The sequence below is a fragment of the Ictidomys tridecemlineatus genome, chromosome 11 (genome assembly GCF_052094955.1).
Source record: "Ictidomys tridecemlineatus isolate mIctTri1 chromosome 11, mIctTri1.hap1, whole genome shotgun sequence".
In the NCBI taxonomy this organism is placed as follows: Eukaryota; Metazoa; Chordata; class Mammalia; order Rodentia; family Sciuridae; genus Ictidomys; species Ictidomys tridecemlineatus.
This window is the reverse complement of record NC_135487.1, coordinates 124,456,678-124,484,422: the sequence shown is the minus strand read 5'-3', so window position 1 is coordinate 124,484,422 and position 27,745 is coordinate 124,456,678. Positions and strand designations below refer to the sequence as shown.

General features: G+C 46.2%; 1 protein-coding gene and 1 pseudogene across 1 annotated transcript in view; both read left to right on the top strand.

The window, feature by feature from the left end:
• The first annotated feature begins 278 nt into the window (after positions 1-278).
• The window catches only part of LOC144368749 (CD48 antigen-like), a 42,401-nt gene continuing 14,934 nt past the window's right edge, over positions 279-27,745 (top strand). Inside the window, exon 1 of the mRNA XM_078027856.1 lies at positions 279-528. Coding sequence (XP_077883982.1) covers positions 459-528 — 70 coding nt within the window. The 5' untranslated portion in view covers positions 279-458. The remainder of the gene's footprint in view (positions 529-27,745) is intronic.
• Positions 16,401-17,043, top strand: LOC144367807 (uracil-DNA glycosylase pseudogene; annotated as a pseudogene).

The following is a 27,745-nucleotide window of genomic DNA, read 5'->3' as shown; positions in this document are numbered from 1 at the left end:
TCTCAGAAGATGATATACAATCACTCAACAAATATATGAAAAAATGTTCATCATCACCAGCAATTAGAGAAATACAAATTATATGGATATTATTGATTATCTAATAACTTTCATTTCAGTCTGCATGACTTCTTTAGCATTTGTTATAGGCAAGGGACTTACAGACAAATTCTCATTTTTTGTTTACCTGATATCTGTTAATTTCTCCTTTTTCTTCTCTCTCTCTCTCTCTCTCTCTCTCTCTCTCTCTCTCTCTCTCTCTCTCTCTCATGCAGGCTCTGGTCGTTCGTACAGTTATTCTGCAATTTCTTAGAGCGAGTGAGGTTGCCTCTGTGAACTCTGGTGGGCTTCCTAACACTGGCCTGTGGCTCTGCCCTCAGAGCAGGGAAGCTCCTCCTCTTGCTGGTTCCCCTTTCGGATGTTTCCTCCCCAGCTGAAGAGGCCGGCAGGCAGCCGGAATGGGACACAGCTCACAGGACCCCCACCTCTGCTGGACCACCAGGCTCCTGGGAGGCATTATCTTTCTCTGTGAGTAGCTGGGTTTCCTGGAAGGGATGACAATTTGGGGTGCTGGGACAGCTGGGACCCTTCAGTCCTGGGGGCTGTTAGGCTCTGATGCCTTTGGGAAACAAAAAGAGAAAGCCGCACTGTTATAATTCACCAGTGCAGTGTGGGTAGAGCCCAGGATGAACGGAAAGAGCAAAATGGCCCTTTTGTGGTGACAAACTGGGACCCTGGGCTTGGGCATCCCTGGCTGCATGAGGGACAATAGCCAGGGAGCTGAGGCCACCTGGGCTGCAGCAGCAGGGAGGGGCTGGAGCTGCCTGGGGAGGGGGATGGAGACAGACCAAGAGCCTGTTCCTGGGGCACAGGGTGAGGAGGCAGCACCCCAGCTGGGCCCCCAGGGTCCTCAGGGCCTCTGCAGCTCTTCTGTGGGGGCCCCAACCAGAACCCTGGGTGTCTGAGCTGGAGGAAGCTCCTCTGGTCTGCGCTCCTTCCCTCCACTCTGAAATGCCCCTGACCAGGAGACCTCAGGTGGAACCTTGCTTATCTCATCACTGTTCCTGGAAAACCCTGGAAAAACAGGAGGTGCTGTCAACTGAGGAAAGATTGAGCAAACTGAGCAGTATCTGGGGCTCCCGTGCATGGGATGTCATGGAGGCTAAGGAAACAGTGCCCCAGTGTTCTGGGAAGAATGTCCAGTTTCCATGAGGGAGATGCCTGGATTCTCCTCAGCAAGATCCAGGGAACCCAGCACCATGAAGTCCTTATTATATAAAAGACAAGCAGCCTCTACACACCCACATGTTTATGGGGACGTTGAGCATGTGGGAAAAAACAGTGGTAGCTCCCACAGGCTAAGGAGGGGAAATTGTGCAGAAAACATGCAGGGGAGAAAGAGAGGGTGGGAAGTAAAAGGAAGTGAAAAAATACTGACCTAATGACTGAGTCATGTGAGCCAAAACCATGTGACACTTATGACATCATGGACTGTGTGTTTGCTCTTATGAAGAAATAAAACAAAAACTAATGAGAAAACAAGAAGACCTAGTGAAGTGACTTTTGGTGAAGACTTTCAATCTGATTTTTTATCAATCCCAGCCACTAAGTGAACTTGCAGGAAATTACCTGGAGCTTGGTGGTTGAGGGAGCACTTGTGAAAGGAGACTTATTAACTGAACAACAAGCTGCCAGTGGTAGAGAACTGGTCCCTTTTAAATAGCTCAACTTTGGAACAGCAAAATGCACACTCTTCCCATTTCTACAGCGTTGTTTAACTGGGGATTGTTAAATGTGCAGCTCTCTTCTGAGGCAGTGGGGGTGGAAGATTTCAAAAGGAAGGAGAAGAACAGGAGGGAAGGACAAGGAAGAAGGGAGAAGGAAAGGGAGGACTTGACTTTCCCAATTATTGGATTTGCAGCCTGAGCCCAGACAAAGAGGGTGGTTCTCTCAAGGTCAACAGAAATGGGGAAGGTTGGAATTGGTCCCCCCACAGGCCTGACCTCTGTGCAGCTGAATGAAGCAAAGCAGCTTGCAAGGAGATGGTCAGAGGCTCTTCGTGGAAGGAGCGTCACCCCTAAATTGCTCTGCATCCTTTCTGGAAGCCTGAAGTTCCACAGTTGCATTTTTCTTTGGTTTCTGGATTGTCCCCTGTTCACTCAGCCTTGCTTGGGGGAGAGAGATGGAGGTGAAGGAGTGATGGTGAGGGTGGTGAAGAACTTGCCCATATCATGGTTCACATAGCAAGCCCTTTCCTGCCCATGGTTTGGAAGGGCAAGTGTGGAAGAGAAGTGGACACTGAGAACAGCTTGCTTCCTGGAATTTCCACACTGCAGTGGTGGCTCCCCCAAACTGACAGCAACAGCATTTAATGAATGCTGCCCCCCATCTGCTGGTAGGGAGATGGAGAAGTTTCCGGGTCACTATTGGCCCAAGAGAGACACGGAGACAGTGTAAAGGGCAGCAAGGATGGCAGTTTGGCAGTTTCGTGCATGAGTTGACAGGGAAATTCTCCTGGCATGGGAACATGGAGATAGGGATAGGACACACAGAGGAACCATATTCTATGCCCACGGTTGCATTTTTAATTTTGTAGTATGAAGTTCACACTCTACCTGGTAAAGTCCATGTGCTCCATGGCTCCTCTTTTCTTTGTTTAGGATGAGCATCTTCTGTAGGTCAGAGAGCTCCTGCTGCCTCCCCTCTCTGCCTCCCTTCTCTGTCTTGCTGATGTCACCCACCATTGGGACTTGGGGGCAGATCCTCCCACAGGCTGAGGCTGACCCTCCTCTGTATTGTGGTTCCCTCTTCTAGGAAGTGGAATCTGGCCAGGCTGGCTGTCCAACCGTGGATTAGACAGAAGTCTCAGCTGTGCTCGGCCAGTCCAAGTACTTTGTCCCCTGCTACCTGTTCCACTCCCCTGGGGACCCCCTGCTCTGTAACAGGAGGGGCCTCAACAGCTCACCTCTGAAGACCCTTCAGGGTGACCCAGGGCTTTCACTCACACAGGGCTTTCTGTGGCCACTGCAAGGCCTCTGCTCTTTCTCGTCCTGACCTGTCCCATCCTGTCACCTGACAGGGAGTCACAGCTGGGGAGCCTGTTTAGGGGTCCTTAAGAGAGGACACCCTGAGCTGTCCCTGTGGTCATTTCTTCAGCCCCCAAGGGAGGGAAGGAATCCTGCTCCTCAGCTCCTCCCCTGACCTGGTCTTCTCTGCCTCTGCTCCTGAGGGGGACCTCAGGGCTGGTGTCCTCAGATCTCCTGCCCAAGGACATCTCCCTGCTCACACCTGTGCAGATGTGGTCTGCAAACCTTGCCCAGGAGGCCATGTTGCAGCTGTGCCCTTTAGACCAGCTGATGAAAGCCTCTGCCAGCCCTTGAGGTTCCTGTTCAGCACAAAACACTAGCTTCCCTGAAGGACCCTCTTACAATGCTGGCAGGGGGACACAGACACTGTGGTGACCACAATGACCTCATCAAATCCCTGAGGATGGTCTGAAATACAGGCTGTCAGAGCACCCCATTGCACTGTTTCCCCATGGGATAGCAGGCTGTTTCTCTGGGCACTGCATTAAATAGAGCACTTAAATGTACTGACCACCACTATACTGACACCCAGCAAGCGCCTGCTGTCCATGCCCAGAGAAACCAACACTGCACCAGGTTTTGCAAGAAGAAAGAACTTCACAGTCACTCCCCTGACAAGGAGAGAGGAGGCTCACTCACTTCTGTCTCCCCAGGGAGCAGGAAGGGACTTAAGGCAGGGATGAGAAACAGAAGGCCAGCTGGCTGGTGTCGGGAGTCTTAGTGGCATGGTCCACACCAGGTGCCCTGGGCCTGGTGGAACCTCTGGGTACTTTGTAAGTGCACTGGTCTCTCTGACCCCATGCTCCCTCCTGCAGCTGTGGCTGCACCCTAGCTTCTAACCTGCCGCAGTCCGGCTGCAGCAAAATCCGGGGGGTGACGAACAACTTGTGTAGATTGATACAGCAGGAGTGGAAGCCATGTATTGTAGGACAGGAGCGGTATATATACATTCCACACAGTTTGTCTTAATTAGCATAAACTAGATACAGCAGTCAACCAATAAGAAATCTCCACACTTAATGGCTCGCTGGTGTTACTTCACAAACCACTCCCTCTGGCATTTTGCCAGGTGCCATCCAGACTTGTTTACAGACTCTAACACTAACCAGGTCCACAAGTCCCTGTTCTGGTTCCTCGGCTTCTCATCCTTGGAGACTTTTCGTTCTTCTCGGCTCTCTAGGTCTCAAGGCCCTAAAAAGCAACTTGCATAACAGTTTTTAGAAAAGGGGAAGCTGCAGTTTTATGTCCCAATGTCAACCAAAAATTACACATTTATACAAGTGTTTAACTCTGATTAGACTGGATGACCACAGTGCTAAATGATACTTCTATTCTGCTCATTAATTAATGAGGGGACCATAGGATGTCACAAACCATTCAGAGGGAGAATGAATGTCACCTCTCCAGACCACTGGGAAGGTTGAGAGGCATTTATGAATAGATGCCCAGGCTCACAGGGCTGAAGTGTCTCTGGGCACACGTCATTTCCAGTGCTTACCTTGGGAACGGGCACACTTTGCTTTCACTCGAATACTCCACAACTTGGGTTCTTGTTTTCAGTGTAACATGCAATACTTTTGTATTAAAGATCATCTCAAGATGTGGGTAGATGGGCAAGCAGAGTTAAGAATATAAAATTTAAAATCTTAGTTCAAGGTATGGGTAATGAGTCCTCCCCTCCACCTTCCCACCTTCACGCCTGGATGCACAAGGGTCCTGTGGTGCTTGGTAATGGTGACTGCATCACAGTGAATTTCCTTTTATTCTTGACTTTTATAAAGAGGAAAGCCCTGGCTGGACCTTGACACTTACAGGCACCAAGGAGATTGAAGCCACAGGATGTGTGACTCCTGCATCCCATCCCTGTACTCAGGAGGAGACCCTCGAGAGGGGCAGTTGGAGGGGAGGAAGGAAACCAGCCTGGAACTGGGAATGTGTGGTTCTGACCTGGGGTGCTGGGCCAGTAATGGCCATCAAGATAATGACAGCAGCAGCATGTGGGAGACCAACCTCACACATGACTGAGTCACACTCCCCAGCTGGGTGCTGAAGTGCTCAGTCACGGAAATGTGGCAGAGCTTTCCCCACCCTTCTTGGGTTCCAGGGTCGGTGTCTAGTGCATGGGTGTGTCTTGCTACAGCCCCATGGGTGAAGCTGTGCTCACCTGTTCCTTTGTAATACAACCCCTTGCCCTGTTTAGGATAGAATCTTCCATGGAAGTGCCTTGTGTGTCCCCTTCTCTTACTGTGCCCTTGGGTGTGGCCTACCCAGGTGTCAGTCAACCTGCTGGCAGTGGACATCATGAAGATAGACTCAGCCCCCTGCAACCTGACCCCTTGTCTCATTTGAATAGCTTCCCTCAATAAAAGGGGTCAGCGCGTGCTCTCGCTCTATATCTTCTTGTGGACCTTTAAGGTCAGAGGAGCCCTCACAGCGACCCCAATGAAAAAGGTATTTGTGTCGATTGTGTGGTTATTTTGTGTACCCAATTAGCCCAATTCAACTGGAGTAACCCCTGAGCCTTTTAGTCGCGAGAACTTAAACCACTGTAGCAAATGGGTACAGCACAGTTATTGAATACTGTGCCCAAAGCTCTCTCTGCTTAAATCCAAAGAAGAATTCAATGACATAAGCACCATCACTGCCATTTCATAGATGAGAAAGCTGAAGCCAGAGAGGTTAAGTAACTGTTCAATTATACACAACCAGACGATGGGGGACCTAGACTAACTCAGACTAGGTCCAACCTTGTAACCACTCTTTATATCATCCAGGGGTGGAAACTAGATGAAACAAACTAAATTGTGGGTTGATCAAAACCTAAACACAAATGTTGAAACCACAAAAAACCTTGAAGAAAACTAGAAAAAAAAATGAGAAGCATATTTTTAAGGGAGGGCTATCCTTTTAAGCAAGATATGAAACCAATGAATAGTATAAAAAATCTTTTGATACCTTTGAATTCATGAACTGACATTTTGGCTCCTGGGCAAAATAAACAGTAATAGAATTAATGAAATTTATCATGATCCCAATGATTTTCCACAGAAATAGAAAAAAAATCTAAAATTTGTTTGAAAGCATGAAGGACCCCAAATAACAAATGAAAAAGAACAAAACTAGATGTGTCTCACTCCCTGATTTCAAAATACAATGTTATTGTGATTAAAACAGCAGGGAACTGGCACAAAAAAGACACATTGACCAGTGGAAAAAGAAGAAATGCCATAAATAAACCCAGTGTTTACAGTCAGTTGATGTGATGTTTGACAAATGGGCTAAGAATATACAACGGGGAAAGGACAGTGTCTTCAGTAAATGCATATGGGAAGATGGGAGAGCTACATGCAGAGGAAGGAAATTCAATTCTAACTCACATCATATGCAAAATAAATGCAAAATGGATGAAAAGCTAAATTATAACATTTGGAACTATAAAACCTCTAGAAGAAAACATAGAAGTTCCATGAGCTTGGGTGGTAATTTCTTGAGGAAGATTCCCAAAGCACATACACCGAAAGCAAAACCTGACAGAATTGCATCAAATTAAAAACCTTCTGTACAGCAAGGGAAACAAGAAAGTGAAGAGACAGCCCATGTCTTGGGAGAGAATATTTGCAAACCACATGTCTGATATGGGGCCAATGGCCCTAATGTATAAAGATCTAAGTAACATAATAGCAAGGAAACAGGTAACTTGATTTAAAAATGGAGAAAAGATTTGAACGAGTATTGCTCAAGGAGACAAATGAATAGCCAACAGAGCTATAAAAAATCCTCAGCATCTCTAATTATCAGGGAAATGACAATTGAAGACAGATGAGGTATCGCTCCATCTGTTAGCATGGCTCACATTTAGCACATGCCAGACGATGTGCTGGGAGCTGTCAATCCCTGGCCTCCTGTAGTTCATACCCTGACTTCAAGTCAGGTAAGGAAACTGCAGTCTAGTCCAGCTAAGTCACCAGCCCAAGGTTACACTTCAGCAGAACTAAACTTGATCTGAGAAATGGGTCCAATTCACTGGACAAGGCTGCCTCCCTGGGTCAAGGAAGGTGCTGGATGGATTGGTTAAGAAGAAAATGTCTGTGTCACTTGTTCTCCTTGAGGAAATATCCGTGTTCTCTTTCCCAATGTCCTAGGTGCCTGCAGCACTTTAGCCAAGAGTTCTGGAGCTCATGGTTCTGGGATTAAAGGCTTTAGACCCCGCACTTATCTGAAGGCGATCCGGGGTGGTTCAGTCTTGTTGCACATGATCCAGGAGCCAGAGGATCCCAAGATAGAGGAGATCACCTGGGGCTTCGCCTCTGATTCAAACTCCACATTCATGCTGAGACTCCAGAATGGGAAGGAAGATCCACTGTGGTTCAGTCTTCAGGACAAGTACAAGCAGAGGGTCCAGGTGCCCAGGATGTCATCCCTGAGGATTAACAATTTGACCTCACAGGACTGTGGGCAGTACTGGGCCCAGGCCATGTTTCAGACAGGAAGAGAAATTAAAGCAGTTTTCCACCTCACTGTTTATGGTAAGTGACAGTGTCACCTAGTCCCATGGCCGGCCTCCTTCCTTGAGTCTAGGAGGCTCTGAGACCACATGCTGCAGGATTGTCCTCAGGCACCAACATGTCAGATATTCATCACAAACAGTAGAGCTGAGGTTTTAAACCAGGGAGAAAAATCACATCTGTGTTTTGGGAAACAAAATGGAAATTTGGCCATTTTTGCAGTAACATTTCCTCCTTTTTGTAAGACTAAATTTACTGCTTTTGTGTATTAGTTTTTCTTTGCTCTTTTAACAATGCATAATCGTACTTAAATCAACAAATCAACACATTGTGTATCCACAATATGCTGCAGGTCAGGTCAGACATGGTTGTCACTGGGCTAAAATCCAAGTGTGGGCAGGGCTGCATTTTGTTCTGCAGGATCTAGAGGGGATCCTTTCCTGCCTTTCCTACTCTCCAGAGCTGTCAGCCTCCCTGGACTTGTGGTCCCCTCCTCTGCCTAAACTAGAAAGGGAGGGGGCGTCTCTCTTGCATCCCTCATACCTGCTCTTTTCCTTCCTCTTGTTTTGGTTTTTGTCCTGTTTTCTTTTGCTTATTGTTTTGTTTTGTACCACGAATTGAAACCCAGAGTGCTTAACCACTGAATGTTGGAAAACCAATATTCCCAGCCCTTTTTTATTCCTTCATATTTTTAAGTCAAATTCTCACTAAATTGCTAAGACCATGCCAGGTTGCAGAGGCTGGTTTGATCTTCAGATTCTCCTGTCTCAGCCTCCTGAGCTGCTGGGATTTGGGGTGTAAACCACTATGCACAACTCTTTCTTACACATTTAAGGGTCTTGTGAGGACTCTGGGACTATCCAGATAATCCTATTTAAAGCCCAGCTCTTTTTTTCATAACTTAGCATATTCACACTTTCTGAGGATAAAGATGTGGAATCCACAGGTATCTAGTTCACTGTCCTCAATCTTTGCAGGGAGTAGCTAGTGAGAGGCCAGCCTCACTTCCACAGACCCCACAAATCCTGCTCTGCAAGCCTTGATAGGGTAGGAGAAGTGATGCTGCTGCATGTCCCAGGAGATCCCTTTTGCCAACTCTAGGGTCCCCACAGTCCCTCTCTGCCTAGGGCAGTCCCTCTGCAGAGAGTGGACTGCAGGTGCAGGTCCCGTGTGATTTCCAGACTGGCCTGTGGATCCGACCCTTCTCTCCCAGTTGGGAGCACACATTCAGGGTCACGTTCTAACTGCCTGCAGAGCTGTGCTCTCTGTTTCAGCCACGGCCTCTCCCACAGTGTCTCCTGTTTTGACCTGAGCTTTCTGGGTCCTCCCAGAGCTGGCCTGGTGTCCTGCCCCAGTCGGGCTGTGCAGTCCCAGGCACTGGCTCAACTGAACATAGGACACAGGACCCTGGCCCCAGACAAGCTCTTCTGTCCCACGCTTCCTCCCTTCAGAAAGACCCCTATCTTCTAGAAATAATGGTCCCTGGAAAGTGGGATTTAGCCATCATTTTCTCATGGGAAAAAAAAAGTTTACACTTGCTTCATCTAGTGAAATCACATGAGCTTAATAAAATGGCTACTTTCACTTGTCAACATGTAGCTCTGGGGAAATTGTGCTTTATTTGTAACATGCTCCTAGCTTCCTCCTAGGGCTCCTGCCTCTGGTCAGTGAGACACTGGAGGACAATGTGTGGCATGTGTGAGGCTCTCTCCTTTTGTCCCCTCCTTCCTCAGATCCTGTGCCCCTTGCCCAGATCCGGACCACGTCAGCGTCCATCACGCCCAGCTGGTGCAATGTCACTCTGGATTGTGGGGCCCGAGAGGCTGTAGAGGTCCTGAGTGTAACCTGGGAGGTCCAGGGCCCCCCCAGTGAGCTGGAGCAGAGAGGGGCCCCAGGACCCCCCAACCCCTGGACCCTGGCCCTGAGCCTGCCTCTGAGGCAGCCCAATGTCAGCCTCACCTGCGTCCTCAGCAACCCAGTGGACCAGAAACATGCCACCTTACAGCTCCTTGACCTCTGTAGCCCAGGTGAGTGCAGCTGCAGGAGGGAGGGGCACAGGGAGGGGCTCAGGTGGCTCTGGAGCCCGAGGGTCCCTGGCTTTTTTGCTGCTGTGTTTATGAAGAGCACTGCCTTCCCTTGGTCACTCCAATCCAGAAGTGTGGGGTGGCATCCAGCTCACGACTGTCTTTAAATATCCCTCATTTCCAGGCCCTTCCCCCTAGGCCAGGGGCAGCCTTCCAGGACCTGTCCCACCCCGTCACCATGCCCTATGTCCAGAGTCATCTTTGGAAAAATAGTTCAGTTTGTGGCCTTTTTCTGTGTCATCTCTGAGGTCGACCTCCACCTAGTCCCCATAGGATGTAGGGCTTAGAAGGTCCTGTGCCCCCGATAGTGGCCTCATCCACACAGGGACACAGCTGCTTGCTGACTTCCCTAACGTGTGAAGCCACTGCCGGCTCTGAAGGTGCAGCCTCTTTAAGGAGCTGCCCATGGCCATCCCCCCTGAGTGGAAAGATCCCTTTCTGGGTCTTAGTCCACCCTGAGTGGGACACCATGAGGGCAGGGGACACATCCTTCTCTCCTCTTAGCCCAGGTATCCAGCTCAGTTCTGGGCAGTTTGTGCCCAGTAGGTGTTTCACTGACCCCGAATGCCTGGGACCCGTGTGCACCCGTCCTCTCTCAGTCTTCCCCCAGGGGCTGCTGGAGGAGCCTGACTGGTCAGTGCAGTCCCCACCCCTGGTCATGTGCCCCCTCCACCCTGGAGTCTCAGAGGAAGTTCAACATGGCCCACCAAACCTCCTGGACTCACGGCTGCCTCCCGGGCCTCCCCACCTAGCCCTGCCTCCTGTGCTGTCCCTCCCCTGCGGGACGCTCCTGCCACACTGAGTATCTGTGAAACTCCTGCTGCTCCCCACACACAGGTGATTGCGCATGTCCCTGGGGGTCTCACTGGAGACCTTGGACATGGGTCAACCTCTACTGCAGTGAGATCCTTCACCTGGTGATTGAGAGCTTCTGTCTCTTCCTGGTGGTGACTTGTGCACAGACCCCACCTTGCTCATCCCCGTCTCCCCTGCTCCACGAAGGACCTGGGCCACTGCTTGAATGAGTGGACCTGCCACGCCCTCCCTCTGCGGCTTCTGCACCAGGCCCCTTCCAACTTTTCTCCATCCTCTCTCTGTCTCCCTTGTCACAGTGAACCTCATCTTCTCTCTGCCTTAACGTGTTTCACTCTCTCCTTGGGAGGGAAACAGACTCACATGGAGAGCACCCAGCTGTCCTCATGGGAGGCGTCCGAATGGGTTACGTGGCTGTGATTTTGATCCTTGCAGCTGGAATCTGCCTTTGGATGATCCATGAGAAGATGATGGAGAAGAGAAGAGGCAGGTAGTGTTTCTCCTCCTGGGCCCAGAAACCTCCCTCTCCCCTTGGCCCTGGGCTCTCTTCCTCCTACACTTTCCTGACAGTAGGAGGGCTTTGTCGAGAAGATGAGGAGGGTAAAGGTGACAGCCTTGGATTCCTGGCACTGGGTACAGGTAGAGGTTTCCCTGGAGAATCCGGCTGCAACCTGGAATGACTCAGGTCCAGGATTGCAGGAGGCCATGAGGTCGAGGACAATGATATCAACTAGGCACAGCTGGTGCAGCAGGAGTCTTGGCAGGACAAGGACAAAGTGAGAGCTGGCAGTGGTGACCAGCCTGGACACCCCTAGGTCACACCGCCCAGCCTAGGGCTCCCCCAAATCAGGCATACACTATTTCTGTTCCCACTGATCTTGACCTATTCATGTAACACCAACATGATTAACAAAGAAAGTCCATCACTGACAAACCTGTGCTGGTTTGTTAAGGAGATTTCATAGGCAGTTCACTGTACTGAGTGTTGTATCCAGGCCAGTACCTCGGGGGGAGGGGGGGCTCTCTCCCCTCCAAGGAACACTGTGTCCGAGGAACACTGTGCCTTGCTTTCCCAGGAATTGATGAACAACATCTGGAAGAGAAGGGGCCTTGCCCTTGGTGTCTACAGTGAGGTCCTTAACCGAGGACAGGCCATGAAGACGGTTTCATTGAAGGAAGCTGCAGAAGCCGGCACTTGGGAGAGACTGTGCTCTGCGCCTGACACACCCAGACGCCCACCTGCTCCAGGTTCAGTCCAGCTCCAGATGGCCCTGGAGAGTCCACGTCTTCCTGAGCACACATGGCCCTGTTCCTTCTTGTGACGCCTCCCCAAGCTGCCCCCACCCTCAGGACCCTCATGCCAGCCAAGAAAGGGCTCTTCCTCTGTGCTTGACCTGGCCCCTGGCCCCTCAGTTTGAGAAGCCTTCCCAAGGCAAACCCCCCTGACTGTGCAGGTGGCAATCCTCACCACCTCGGCTGTGTCACTGGTGTGTCCTGTGGGAACATCGGCACAGGTGGTGGGACAGTGAAGAGATATGGACCTTGACCAGAGGAGGAAATCAAGATGGGTTCTGCAGGCTGAACTGGGGGTCGGTGGGGGCAGCATGCATGATGGGATCCTAGGCTCCTTTGCAGACTTTGTGTAGGACTCCCTTGGGTGTCAGGCTGTGTGTCTCTGTGTGTGTTTCTGTGTGTGTCTGAGTGTGTGTCTGTGTGCATGGGGGAGGGGTAGGGGGTGTTGGGGAAGTGTCTAATACACAGGAGACACAGGGCCATAGCTCACCTGAACTTAGCTGTTGCCTATTGCAAACTCATCTCCATGTCAAGTGCAAAAAGGAATCCACATTCCTCAGGCCCTCCTCAGCCTGCTCTTCTCCTAGCTCTGACCCCAACACAGGGTTTGTCTTAGGAAATCTACACCAACACTCCCTGCCTTGGGGCGAGTGGGTGTGCAGTGCCCCCCCCACGCCCCTTAGTGAGGCTGCTGTGGGCTCTGATGTGCGAAGCTGTGGGAAGTTCTGAGCCAGCCCTCTCCAGGCCTCCTCCTGACCCTCACCCCCTGACGTTTTTCTGCCCCCAAGCCCAAAGTCAGCTCCTCTGTGCTCACACACATCTCTCTGCCTGCCTTCTCCCTGTTCCTGCCCCACACCCACCCCTACCTGCTGAAATCCTTCCATCTTCCCAAATCTCTCTTCTCAGCCTCCTGTTCTAAGGAGCCTGTCTGGACCCCAGAGTTTTGGACATAGGCTCTCTCGCATTTGGCCCCTTTCAACATTTGGAAATCATTCAGGCCCCTGCCACAGTCTGTCCTGGATGGGAGTCATTTCTTATCCCCTGGATTAAGCTAGGTCCCTCAGAAGGGACTGGGGGAGGCCAATGCCCAGGAGAACACATGCCTCTTGTCATGAAGAATCTTGACCCTTCTCCCCATTCGCTTGGGCCTTGAGCACACCACATCGAGTGGGGGTGTTCTTCATAAAGGGCCCTCAGCTACAGCCAGCAAGGAAATGAGGACCTGGGTTTTATAACAGCAAAGAACAGAATTACAGTAACAACCTAATGAGCAAGAAATGATTCTGCCTTAGAGTCTCCAGAAGGGAACACAACCTGGAGACATCCTGACTTTATTCCACCTCAGATCTTGACCTCCAGCACAGGGAGACAATAAGCTGGGTCCATGTCCAGACACTGAGGCTGTGGTGATTGACTGTGGCAGAAGGAACAGATGTCATTCATTTTATGGTTTCAGATACTTTGGGTCCTCCACAGTCTCCAGCCTGGAGTCTCCACTGGGCTCCATGCTGACAAATCTGACCCTTCACAGGGCACCTCCAGCCATAGCTGCCTCCTCCTCATGAAGACACCTGCTTCCCTCAGAGCAGCCCTCACACCCTGCTCTGACGGGATTTCTGCTTCTCTCCCACCACCCCTGGGCCACTCGGGGACAGTGAGTTTGCTTCTGTCTTTGTGCTCCAGAGCTGCTGGCACCCAGTAGGCACTCATTACAGGTGTGTTCCATGGAGGTGACCTGAGGGTGGAGGGCCTCCTGTCAGGAAACCCCACCTGCAGTTTGGCCCTCAGCCACGAGGTGGCGCTGCAGGCGGCTTTGAGTGACACTTGGGCAGAGGCTGCAGGTGATTCTGGAGGAGTGTGGAGTCTCTTGGTTTCCCTCCCAGAGCATCCACAGGGCAGGTAGATGTGAGAGCCAGAGAAACCCAGGGTAAGAGAATGACATCTGGAAAGGTAAGCCCAGGTGAGATGCCCCGGGATATCCCCAGAGGATATCTGCTGAAGGCGATCCCCCACTCACTGTCTTGACAGGGTTACAGTGAAAATAAGTCCTGACAAAGCCGCTCTCCCACTGTCTTGACAGGGTCACAGTGAGGATGAATGCTGGCAAAGCCGCGCTGGTTGGTGGGAAACCGAAATCATGAGACCCTTTTTATATAATTGGGACTCTTCATTTTCATGCTCATGTTCCTGACAGGAGGCATGAGTATGTTAAATGCCAAACAAATTAAATTTCAGATGGCTAGAACATAACAGGTAGTTCATGCCTTGGAGGCTGTTCTACTACCCCTCAGCATATCAAGGACAAAGTAGAAGGCTGTTCTTCTATCTCAGTACATTGAGGACAAGTCTGATAATGGACAACAATCATCCTCTGAAAGGTCACAAGAATTTTAGGCACCACATTGATTATATCAACTAGAACCCAAGCTCATATTTCCGGCCTCTTAGAAAACCTGATCATTATGTTTATTTTACAAAGCCCACCATATGTAGTCTCATTCTTGATTGAGGAAAGTTATATTATACATTTAGGAAAGTTAAAACATAGAAGGATATATTCTTCTCTTTTTATAAACTCTTTTTTACTTTATATAGGAATTTATGATGAGCATAGTTAATATTGGTGGAAAGTGGACTGATGTTTAGAACTTACTTTCTATTGAGAAAGATTATAAAGATATGAGAACTAGTGCACCTTGACTGAGAAACAAAGAAACTCTTTGAGAAAGCGGCTCAACCAGTTTTATGAGAATAAATTTAGGAATTAATTAAAGTAGCTTTATAAGATATATTTTTAGAATAATATTAGAAATACTATCCTATTTAGATTTTTGGATTTAGAAATTCTTAAGTTTTTAGTTGTATGGGTTTATGATGTATTTAAAGGGGGGATAGTAGGGGATAGGAAAGGTAGCAGAATACAACAGTTACTAATAGGGCATTAAGTAAAAATGTGGATGTGTAACAGATGTGATTCTGCAATCTGTATTTGGGGTAAAAATGGGAGTTCATAACCAACTTGAATCTAATGTATGAAACATGATATGTCAAGAGCTTTGTAATGTTTGGAACAACCAATAAAAAATTATTTATAAATTTTAGGATATTTTAACTATAAGATTTAAGGGGACTTTTTTAGATGGGAATTTTGGATTAGAAATAAAGTAAAGGTGTACTTTAAACTTCAAGATTAATGACAGATTAGGAGACTTACAGTCTGGTTACATAGTTTGGCATTAGTTAATAAGAAAATAGCATATCTTGGGGAAAATAGTAAATCTTGGGAAAATCTGAAAAATCTAAATTAGTGATGCATTTTATTAAAGATTTTGTACTTTTAATAATTAAATAACTAAAGGTCATATCCTGGAAAAATATAAATTTATGTTACATTTTTTGTACCCCTAATCATGGTTAAGGAAATGTCATGTCTTGGCAAAAGTTTTAAATTGTATAATCAATGACATATTCTGAATGTATAATTATGAGAAAAATTGCAATAAAAGATGACCCAGAGAAAGCTGCATTAGAGCTCTCTCTCTCTCTCTGGAGATTGCTCCAATGGAACGGCTCCTGTCTCATCTTTTGGCCGACATCACTCATCCTTCAGTATTCCCTGGACCCCACTAGGGCAGGACCCCAGCAGATATCCAATGTGTATAGATAATTCACAAATCAGAAAAGACCACCAGCTAACACACATTGGGGAACCTTCCATGTCCCTGAGGGGGTGGCAGATTCATAGCTGGGCTGGAAGTTCCACTGTGAGAATGTGTGACTCAGTGACTGGGAGCCTGGTCCCAGGGCGATATGTGCCCAGGTGAGAACTCAGGGGGTCCTGCAGGGGGAGGGTCAAGGCTTGGCTCCTTAAATTCCAGTCTCTGCTGGGGCTGAGAGAATTGCTTGGGTGGGATGGGGTTGGTTCCCACTGGGGATCCTTGAGAACCCAGTGTGTCTGCCCTTGGCTCTTGATCATCCAGGGAAGAGATTTCTGAACTGAGACTGCCTCAAGGAGAGGAGAGTCGGGGCGCTCCTTCCCCATCCCCCCTTGTGTTATAAACACTAAATGACCCAGGTGTGTGGCACGTGCCTGTAGTCTCCCCACTCAGGAGGCTGAGATGGGAGGATTTCCTGAGCCCAGGAGTTTGACACCAGTAACATAGTGAGATCTTATCTTTAAATAGACAGGGGCCAGGCATGGTGGTGAATGGTAATTCCAGCAGGTTGAGAGGCTGAGGCAGGAGGATTGCAAGTTGAAAGCCAGCTTCAAGCAATTTAGTGAGGCCCTAAGCAACTTAGTGAGATCCTGTCTCTAAATAAAATATTTTTAAAGGGCTGGGGGTCTGGTGTGGTGACACTGGCCTGTAATCCCAGCAGCTCTTGAGGCTGAGGCAGGAGAATCACGAGTTCAAAGTCAGCCTCTAAAAAGAACTCAGTGAGACCCTGTCTCTAAATAGAATACAAAATAGGTCTGGGCATGTGGCTCTGTGGTTCAGTGCCCCTGAGTTCAACCCCTGGTTCCAAAAAAGAAAAAAAAAAAACAAGAAAAACACACAAATAAGAAACAACCCGGAAGGGTTGGGGTGCTGGAGAGAGAGAAGTGAAATAAACCATGCCTCATGCCGGTCGGCTGTGGAGGGAGTTGGAAGAAGCTGCTCAGCGGACAGTCTGGGAAACCGTGATTTATAGAGCTAATGGGATCTGTCGCAGAAGAATGAAGACATTATACTTTTTATCCACCTCCACACCCAGCCTTCACATAGACCCAAACATGTGACATGAGAGATGTGAAGGTTGTCATCCTGGGTCAAGGTCCTTGTGATGGACCCAGTCAGGCTCATGGGCTCTGCTTTAGCGTCTAGAGACCTGTTCCACCTCCACGCAGTTTGGAAAATATTTATAAAGCGCTGTCCACAGACTTAGAAGGTTTTGTTCATCCGGGTCACGGAGGTTTATCAGGATGTCCTCCTGCTCAATGCTGAGCTCACTGTCTGGGCCCATCAAGCCCCTAAGTGGCGTAAGGCGGGGGCTGGAGAGTTCCTGGTGCAGTGTGGCCTTGGCTGAATCTGAAGGCCTGTCTTCCTGCTCTGGGGATCTTCTGCTCAGAAGGGCCATGGACAGGAAGCGGCCTCCTGCACAGCAGACTGCCCATCCATCCCTGCTGTCTGTGGAGAGCGGGTTCTTTGGGTGTAGATGTTTTTCTAAAGCTAATGAGCTGCTGCAGAAATCTATTAAGAAGCCCATGACTGGAAGGAGCTGTGACCTTGACCAAGGGGGAGGGGTGTCCCTTCTTCTACAGGGGTGGTTTTGAGAAGCTGCTGTTGAAGTATTTGTCAGGTATGAAGTCACTGAAAATTTTTTTCTTTTTTGGGGGGGCAGGTACTGGGGATTGAACTCAGGGGTACTTGACCACTGAGCCACATCCCCAAATCTATTCTGTGTTTTATTTAGAGACAGGGTCTCACTGAGGTGCTTAGTGCCTTGCTTTTGCTGAGGCTGGCTTTGAACTCTGGATCCTCCTGCCTCAGCCTCCTGAGCTGCTAGGATTACAGGTGAGTGCCACCACACCTGGTGAAAATGTCCTTATTCTTAAGTGCCTGTATAAGGGGAGAGGACTTCCATAAAGCAGCAGAGAACCAGGCAGCCCAGCCAGGGACATCAGAGATAGACTCCAACCATTTCTTCCTTTGAACCCTCCAGGCACAGTGAGATGAAGACCCAAGGTGGCAAAGGTGGCAGGGCCTAAAATAAGCACACTTCTCATAAGACAGATGAGGTCCAATTCCGGGTTCTCCCAACCTAGGTGCCTTTCAACAGATGAATGGATAAAGAAACTGCGGTTTGTATACACGATGGAATATTATTCAGTCTTAAAGAAGAATGAAATCATGGCATTTGCAGGTAAGTGGGTGGAACTGGAGTCCACCATGCTAATTGGAATTAGCCAATCCTAAAGAACCAAAGGCTGAATGTTTTCTCTGATCTGTGGATGCTAATTCACAATGGGGGGGGGGGTGTAGTAGAGAGGTACTTTGGATTAGACAGAGGAGAGTAAAGGGAGGGGAGGGAGTATGGCGTAGGAAGGGCAGCAGAATGAATTGCACATTATCACCCTGTGCGCCTATGTTGATTTAATTCCACATCATGTAGAATCACATGGAGAATGAAAAGTTGTACTCCACTTATGTACCAGGTGTCAAAACTCATTCTACTGTCAAGAATAACTAATTAGAACAAATTTAAAAAAAAAATACTGGGTTCTCTCTGATCTCTTACCTCTGTGGTTCAGGAGGGAAGAGATGCACCTTTTTGGTGCTTTCTGTGAGCATTTTTAGCTGAAAGGTTAGACTTTAAATTACAGGGTCTTTGGTGGTTTGGCTTAGAAAAGGCCACTTCATCTCTGGGGGCCTTCAGGCCATTTCCTGGAGGAAGCTCTAGGACCTTTGGCAAGTTTCAAGGAATGTGGCCCCCAGGCTAAGGATCTGTTTCCTGATTGTGGGAGAAGATGGTTCTATTTTTTCTTTTTACGTGGAGATGGATTGCCAGATTCTTCTAATATGGATTGACATCACTTGGAATTTTTTTCCTGCAACATTGGAAAATTTCACATATTTGTAAAATATGCAGATACATATTTTTTTAAAGGAAAATCTCTACAGGTCTGGATTTCCATGGAGATTTGGTTTTTGCTTTTAGCTGGGTTAAAGAGTTAACCCTGCATAAGTTTGATAAGTTTGGTAGTAAAAGATTGTGGAAGTTCTTTGCAAAAAACAAAAAAAGAATTCACAATGTGAATCGTCAAGTACATTAAAGTACACATTGGTTTTGATTCTTTCAATGTAAATGTGTTACAGTGGCTGTAGACAGGAGCTAGCTGGAGGAACAGTGATGTCTATCAGGTGTTTCCTGTTCCTAGTTTTTTTTGTTTTTTTTTTTTTGTGAGGAGACTTAGGAAAATGCAGTTCTACAGGGAGTGTCGATGACTCTGGTCTAGTAGCAAAGCAGCCGGCATTTCTTTTCTTTTTCTTTCTTTCTTTCTTTCTTTTTTTTTTGTTCCAGGGGCACTTAACCACAGAACCACATCCCCACATCTCCACACCCCACAGTCCTTTTTATTTTTCATTTTAAGGCAGGGTCTCCTTAAGTTGCTGAGTCTGGCTTTGAATTTGGCAATCCTCCTGCCTCAGGCCCCCCACCCCCAGGGATGGGGGATAACAGGTATGTGCCCTCATGCCCTGCAGCAGCCAGCAATTTTGAAACTGAAGTTACAAATCCAGGTAAAGGATTCCAGTTTAAAGAGGAATATGTGTGAATATTTGTTGAGCATCCGCTAGTGACCTCACGGAGCATGTGTGCGGGCCTTGGTTACTAAACCACAAGCACGTGATCATAGGCAAGCTGACCAGTACGCTGTCCAGGCTCACTCAAAGAATTGTTGAAAAATTACTTGCAGACGTGGTTCAGCCTCGGGTGTTACCCAGTCTTTCCCAGGGCAGCTGCCTGTGGAACCAGCTCATCCATCTTCTAGCCTAAAAGGCACTGGACAACACAGAAGCCCTGCTGGTCAGAAGAGTCCAGCCCCAGGATCAGAGTTGTGAACAAGCTGCCCCGCAGACAGGTATTTTCAGTTGGGTCGGGAAGTTTCGGGGTGTGCCTGAACATGCAGGAATTATCCCAGCACCCAACATCCCAGGGTCTGGGCCCAACTATTCTCCTTGCTGCTGGGAGGAGAGCTCATTATGGGAAGAAAAACTCTTGGTTTGCAGGTCCAGCCAGGGTCTCCTCGAAAGGACAATCTATTAGAAATGTCTTTCATTATATGATGTTATAATATGATATGCAATAATATATTAATAGTTTTATAATTATAAAAATATAAAGTTATATAAAATGGACTAACCAAAAATTCAATGTAATGTCTTTTGTCATAGGCTTGGGATTCTATTTTTTAAAAAATATTAATTTCTTAATTGTAGTTGGACTCAATACCTTTATTTTATTTATTTATTTTTATGTGGTGCTGAGGACTGAACCCAGGGCCTTGCACATGTTAGGCGAGTGCTCTACCACTGAGCCACAGCACAGCCCTTGGGGTTCTATTTTTAATGTTATTCTTGACTTCACCAAGATTAACACAGTGAGTCTCTTATTAAATATTGTAAACATTTAGAGGTTTGCCTTGAAGTATGGAGATTTTGAGAATCTCCCTTTCAGGGATGAAGGGTCTTGGGGAAAAATAGGGGGAAATTAGGGAAGTAGGGGATATTAATATCCCCTATTGGAGGAGTAGCTGGCCAAGATTTTCTCCCATTCTGGAGACTCTCCCCTCATACTCTTGTTTCCTTGTCTATGCAGAAACTTTTTAGTTCAATGGCATCCCACTTACTGACTGTTGGTTTTGTTTCTTGTGCCTTAAGTGTTATTGAAGAAGTTGGTGCCGGCACATATATGTTTTATTTCCTTTCTTTTTTTGTGTGTGTGTGGGGGTTGCTGGGGATTGAACTCGGGGCCACTCGACCACTGAGCCACATTCCCAGCCCTATTTTGTGTTTTATTTAGAAACACAAAATAGGGCCAAAGGGGCCCCAGCAAACTTCCAGCTGCTGGCTGATGATCCAGCTGCCAGCAAACTTCCAGTTGCCGGCTGATGATTGGCTCACAGTGGCCCCAGCAACATCTAGCTGATTGGCTCCTCCCGTACGGGCCACCAAATGCCAAAGTCTGGCTTGGCACAAATCAGGAGCCACTTGTCAAAAAGAAACTAACTTTATTTTTAGAACTACAAACGCCAAACAAAACAGCTCCAGGGAAAAACCCTCAGAGCCCAACTGCCACCACCGGCTTCCACCAGCCTCTCTCCCCCACACCAGCCTCTCAACCTCCCACAATCCTCCTGCTCTTGAGGCCGATTGGCTGGGTTGCGTGGGCAGAGCCAAAGAAGTCACCCAATGAGCAGCTCCATGGAGGAGCCAATCAGCTAGATGTTGCTGGGGCCGCTGTGAGCCAATCATCAGCTGGCAGTCTGAAGGGCAGGGAAACAGCCCAATGAACATCACCGCAGAGGAGCCAATCAGCTAGATGTTGCTGGGGCCACTGTGAACCAATCATCAGCCGGCAACTGGAAGTTTGCTGGCAGCTGGATCATCAGCCGGCAGCTGGAAGTTTGCTGGGGCCCCTTTGGCTGTGGCTCTCAACACACAGGGTCTCACTGAGTTGCTTATGGCCGCGCTTTTGCTGAGGCTGGCTTTGAATTCAGGATCTTCCTGCCTCAGCCTCCTGCGCCTCTCAGCGTGCCAGGTGATCCTGTGTTTTCTTCAAGCAGTTGTAAGGGTTCTGGTCTAATTCCTAAGACTTTGAGCCATTTCAGTTTGAATGAGTGTGGAATGAATGGGGTGAAAGACAGGGGTGTGATTTCACTTTTCTACATATAGCTATCCAGTTCTCCCAGTGTTACCTGTTAAAAAGGCTGTCTTTGTCCAAAATATATTTTTGGTGCCTTTGTCAAATATCAGATGGCCATAGGTTTGTGGCTTTGTCTCTGTGGCTCTTCACATGTATTTTGGTGTAGAAAGGTCTCATTTATCAGAATGTGGGAAAGGGGGACTGGAGGGTCAAGAATGATGTGAAAGGCAGTAGATACTTCTTGATGTCTTTCTTCTTTAGGGTATTGGGGATTTACCCCAGGAGCACTTTACTGCTAAGCAACATCCCCCAACTCATTTTATTTTATTATTATTTTTTTAATGAGTCTCACCTGGTTATTCCTTTTGGGCAATTCTAGTGTAGCCACTAGGTGGCGAAACTGCCTGACTTTGGCTCAATCCCTGTCTGTCCCTGGGGGACTGGAAGGAGGGGAAGTAGTAGAATCATTTCACAGTTTGAGTTGTTATTTTTTCCTCTGTCTCATCTTTTGTTGTGAATGGCAAAGAAATGAATTTGAGAGGTAAACCATGTGTCTGGCGAGTCCACTGTGGAAATCGAGGTGACAGACACTGCACTTTGTCTTTGGGCCCAGTCCTGTGAGGAGTCTGGCCTGGGTCTTGAGGAGGCAGAGCACTGTTCTGTATTGTACTGTGCTTCTGCTTTTCCACCAGGCCAGGATTCCACTAACACCAAGGCCAGAGAAAGACACAACAAAACAGAAAATTGTAAGTCAGTAGCTCTGTAAAGAATATAATGTTCATATAGACAGAAAGAATGGGAGACAGGCTGAGAAGAAAACAGAATTGGGTGAGAGATCTCATAAAATCAACAGGAAAACCAGAGGCTTTGTATCCACAGTGGAGTGACCCAACGTCAGAACCTTTAAACATGGCTTCTGAGAGGAGAGAGAACAAGGAGAGGGCAGCAGGTGGGCAAGAGGCATCTCGGCTGGGGGAGCAGAGGGGCAACTGGATGAGGGGCTAATGGGGGGTCCTCACTTACCAATAGTTCCCCATCTGGTTTGACTGTAAGGCGATATTAGTAGTTAATAGAGGAGAGAAAAAGCTGTGCCACACAGTCATTCTCAGGAGAAAGGGAGGACTGACTCATATCAGAGGAAGTCCACTCCAGAGCAGACAGTTACCAGGGAAAGTGGGATCAGGAAAGTTGCAGTAAACCTTGTGAAGGTTGAGGTCAACCAGCTGGTCCCACTGCAACCTCGCCCACATACAGCACAGCAGTGCCAGATCCCACTGCTAATAATGGATTGTGCCTTCAGGTGGGAGAAGAGTTCACCTTCCTCCCCAAGTGCCATGGTACACAGGAAGGAACCCGGCACAGGCAGTAGAGGGTGAGGAGGGAGAGTGGACAGCATGAAAGCATCCAGGGGCACATCCTGGGCTGGACCAGGGAGAGGGTGAGAATTTCCACAAAATGGGGGAGAGCTGAGAACAAGCCATGGCTTAGGGATCTCATCTTCCTTAACCTCACCAATAAGTGCCAGGAACAGCTAATGCTTGATTCGCTCTGTTTTTCCACCAGGATTTTTGACAATAAAATAAAATCACTACATGTGAGGTGCTGAGTGATGGATCTGATTGATCAAGTGCTTGATCAACTTCCATGGGGTCAGCAGAGGAAGGAGCCCAGGGCAAGGCTAGGGTATGGATAGGACTATTGACTGAGACTGGGAACAGCAGTCAGTGAGAGCCTAGTGACAAGTGCAGCCCTGGCACGTGGGTGTGGGAGCCAGTGGAGATTCTGGTAGAGTGAAGCACAGGGGCTGAGGCCCAGCAGGGGCAGTGGGTGGAGATGTAGGGCTGGGCACTGGCACTTGACCATGATCATGGAAGCCAGGGGCACTAGGGCCCTAAGGTGAGGACTGAAATTAGATGATCAGGGGCCTGTGGCAATATCAGATCTGAAATTATGCTACAGGGCTGTATGAACACAAAGAGCATGGCATTGGCATCAAAACAGACACCAAGACCAATGGAACACCACAGAGGACACAGGGTCAAATCCATCTGCCTAGAGCTGTCGGACATTTGACAAGGTGCCCAAAGTATATCTTGGAGAAAAGACAGCCTTTTTAACAAATGGTGCTGGAAAATTGGTTAGCTTCATGTAGAAAATGAAACTAGACCCCTGTCCTCACCCTGCACAAAACTCAAACTTAAATGGCTCAAAGCCTTAGGAATGAGACTTGGAGTCTTTTACAACAGCTGGAAGAAAACATGGGGTCAATACTCCATCATAACCATGCTGGCTCAAGCTTTCCTAACAAGACCCCAAGGCACAAGATATAAAACCAGGAGTCAATAAGTGGAGGGCCATCAAACTAAAAAGTTTCTGCACAGCTAATGAAACAAGAGAAGAAAGATAGAGCCTACAGAAAGAGAGAAAATCTTGGCCAGCTGCTCCTCTGATAGGGAACTGGTACCCAGGATATGAAAAGAACTAAGAAATCTTGACACACACAAACAGACACACACACTCATACATTGCAATCAATTAATGGGCAAAAGAACCAGACAGAAACTTCTCAATCGAATAAATGCAAAGGGCTTGCAAATTACAAATAAATAAATAAATAAATAAATTCTCAACATCTTTGGCAATCAGGAAAATGCAAATCAAAATTACATCTCCAGTCACAATGATGTAAGAATATGAACAGTAATAAATGCTGGTGAGGATTTGGAGAAAAAGGTTCACTTGTACATTTTTGGTGGGACTGCAAACTAGTACAATCACTCTGGAAAGCAGTATGAAGGCTCCTCAAAAAACAAGCGATGGAACCACCATGTGACCCAGCTATACCACTCCTTGGTAGATCTCTCAAGAGATCTAAATTCAGCATACTATAGTGAGACAGCCACCTCAGTGTTTCTACCAGCACAGTTCACAACAGCTAAATGTTGTAATTAGCCCAGATGCCTGATGTTAGATGAGTGGATTAAGAAATTGTGGTGTATACATATGCTGGAATTCTAATCAGCCATAAAAAAGAATGAAATGATGGCATTTTGCTGGTAAATGGATGGAAATGGAGAATAGTATGCTAAGTGAAATAAGCCAACTCAGAAACTCAAAGGTCAAATGTGTTCTCTCATATGAGGAAGATAGACTAAAACCAAGGGAAGAGGGAGAGAAGAATAGGATAACATAAAGAGCCGATCAAATATGAATTAATAGATGAGCAAAAGGAAGTCGAGTAGGGCAGAAGAAGGAGAGTGGGAGAGGGGAGAGAGGGTGGGGGAGAAGGGAGGGTCATGAACTGAAATCCATTTCCATGCATGTGTGAGTTTGCTGGGATCAACTCAACTACAATGTATAACTCTAAAGCTCTAATAAAAAAGAAAAAGAAAAAAAATGTCAAGGCCTCTATAGACATCTTGTTCTCCAGGCTTTTGTTTTTATTCTCTCTCTCTCTCTCTCTCTCTCTATATATATATATATATATATATATATATATAACTAGCGATTGAATCCAGGGGCACTCTACTGCTGAAGTGCATCCCAACCTACTTTTTTATGGTTGGCCTTGAACTTACTAACCTCCTACCTCAGCTGCCTGAGTAGCTGGGATTACATGTGGTGGTCACCATGATCAGCCCTAGCTTTACAGAAGAGGGCTGACAACTGCTCTGGTGGCTTCAGAACTGAGAGGGGGTGATGTGAGGTGGCGCAAACAGCTTTGGAGTTTTCTTTTAGAAGTCAGGTAATATTGAAGTCTAGTTGGTGAAGAATGAGTTGTAAAATCATCTGGGTAAGGGTGTTTCTAAGAGAGAGAAACAAAAATCATGAGTACTGAACAAACATTGCAGTGTCTGGAACATGTCAATGAATATCATGAGGATGACAGAAGTCAATATTTTCTCACCCAGAGGTGTGAGGGCTGAGAAAATTTCCCCATAATAAGGCCAGAGTGAACCAGAACTTTATTTGGGAGTGTAAATCTTTAACATCTTCAGAGTTATCAGGAATGTAAACAAAACATTTATCTTTTAATGTTATAGATGTTCATGTCCATGAACTGTAGTTAAGTTACTTCATATCATCTGATCTTATAAAATCTTTCTACTGGTATGACCTCTGTGTCTACTAGAGATCCCTTTATTTATGTTATTTAGGGCTAGATAATCATGTTAGCAGATATTAATCCTACCTGTGTAGGAGGTTAGGAAGATCTGTAGGCCTTAAACTGACTAATACTTCTGACTTGGCCATTTCACTTGAGAGTTATTAGGCATTCCTTCTAAGAATCTCTCTTTGTAGGCTCCAGTCTACTTATTTTCTCTTTTTTTTTGGGGGGGGGGTGTGGCTAACATAAGTATATATCTTAAGTAAGGTACACTTAACTATTACTATTTACCTTTTAAATGTCCAGGAATGGCTGTGTTTTGGTTTTAACTATTTTTGCTTGATGTTTAAAATGAAGCAGGTCAAACTGTTGTTTCTATCTATTGTTAAGAGTAAGCTAAGCTTCCATGGAGTTACTCTTGGGGCAACTTGAGAGTAGCGTCTTAGTTCTGCTAGTGCCATTTGCGCTAGGATGGGTCCAGGTCTTGCTGACCATGTGGTTTAACTTGGAAACATCAGAGATGTCTCCCTTTTCCAATAATCCAATAACCCTCCTCTTCATGGCAAGTGCATCAATTGGCTTTCTGTTCTCTAGAGGTCTCCTTAATCTCCCTTATTGGGAGGTTATGTGGCCCAGAGTTGCAAAGCTCTTTAGAGAAGTTCCCTGTTCCCTGGATTCAGACTGACTGGGAGGGCAAGATCCAAATATTGATGGTTTTGGTTCTTTTAATTTAACTTTAATTTTTAAGTCTTGATCTTAAACATCTAAAAATGAGTCTCACCAGTCTTAAATTAACAGTACTGGGCTTTAACTTTAATTTGTCTATAACCTTACAGTCATTTACCCTTTTTATTACTTGAGGTCTGTACTATTCTATCCTGTAGGTAATGACTTATTACCTTAAAGTAACCTAGGTTCTGATCTAGAAGCAATACCTCTGCAAACCCTCAACAGGCAACAGTTAAACAGTTTATAAAGAAAATAGAAAATAAAGTTCACAAGAGTAAAAACATATTTAGTTTGCATAATAATTATTTTGAATTTTAGCTGAGTTATAGATTATATCCCCTGTTTGATATCCTAGTAATCTTAACAACAAAAATCAATCCTTTGAACACAACTTTAAATGAACTGAAGTCTGGCCTACTTTGGAGTCATTCAGGAATGTAGTATGGTGGGAGGCAGAGCCTCATCTCAGGTAAGGCAGGGCTCCTCACAAATTTTAGGTGAAGTGTTCTAGTTCTGAAGCTGATCTTTGTCTCTTTTTTTATATACCATTCTACAAGGTTTACAAATATTATTTCTTGAGCCCTTTCTGATGTTAGCTAACACAATATGATATAACATTTAGTGCATAAAGTAAGGAAAGGCTGAGAACTTTTAACCTTTTGTAGAAAAGTAGCAAAATGCTTTTGTGTTTTACAATATTAACCTTTACATAGATTAGGGTCTCATTAGTTTATAAACATTTAAATTGTACTCCAATGTAAATGGTAACATAAAATTTTATATATTATTAATAACAGGCTAGTTGTAGAGCATTAAGTGATATAAATAAATATCCAAGAAATTTGGTTGTTTTTTGTTTGTTTGTTGTTTTTTTCTTTTGTTTTGTTTTATTTCCTGTGTATGTGTGTGTGTGTGTGTGTGTGTGTGTGTGTGTGTGTGTGTGTGATGCTGAGGATTGAACCCAGGGCCTTGTGCAGATGAGCAATCACTTTACCAACTGAGCTATATTCTTGGCCCCAAATGTGGTATTCTTATAAGTCTAAAATTACCATACAACTTTAGTTTGGAGAAGACCAGGTTGATATAATGTTCTTTTAAAACTTCTTTTTAAAGACTTATGTACCTGGAAGATAGAAACACATTTAATATACAAAGCAGAGTAATAGCACCAAATTTAGCTCTTAAAGAAATAACATAATACAATATTTTAAAATAACAGTCCTTGTTTAACCACAGCTATATAATCCTTAATTCCTTCAAGATTATTTACTCAAAAATAACTTAGTAAACACAACATTATGGGTAAATTAGTGTATTAAGAAATATTTGTCCTTTTAACATATAGATTAAACCTTGTTTTATATTTGCACATTAACATTTGACCCTCAGGAAGAACCCCAAAGGGTCTTGACTGTTTATTTCACACATATAAGAGTTTTTAATTTCTCTTTTCCATCTGTTAACCCTCTTTTCTTAATATGAAACAATCTTTGTAAATTTTTTAATTTAGTCAAATTATTTTATTTTAATAAGAAATACTTTGTTATTTACAGTACACAGTTAATCACTTATTGTGTTTAAGAACAAAGCGATGTTAAGTTTCTTTATGAGATAAGCCACTGACTGTTGAGCTGGTCCTCTTCCTTGTGTGACCATACCTAGGTTTATTCCTTCTCTCTCAAGTGACAAACTGGTTAAATTTTGCTCCAAAACCTGTTCATTATT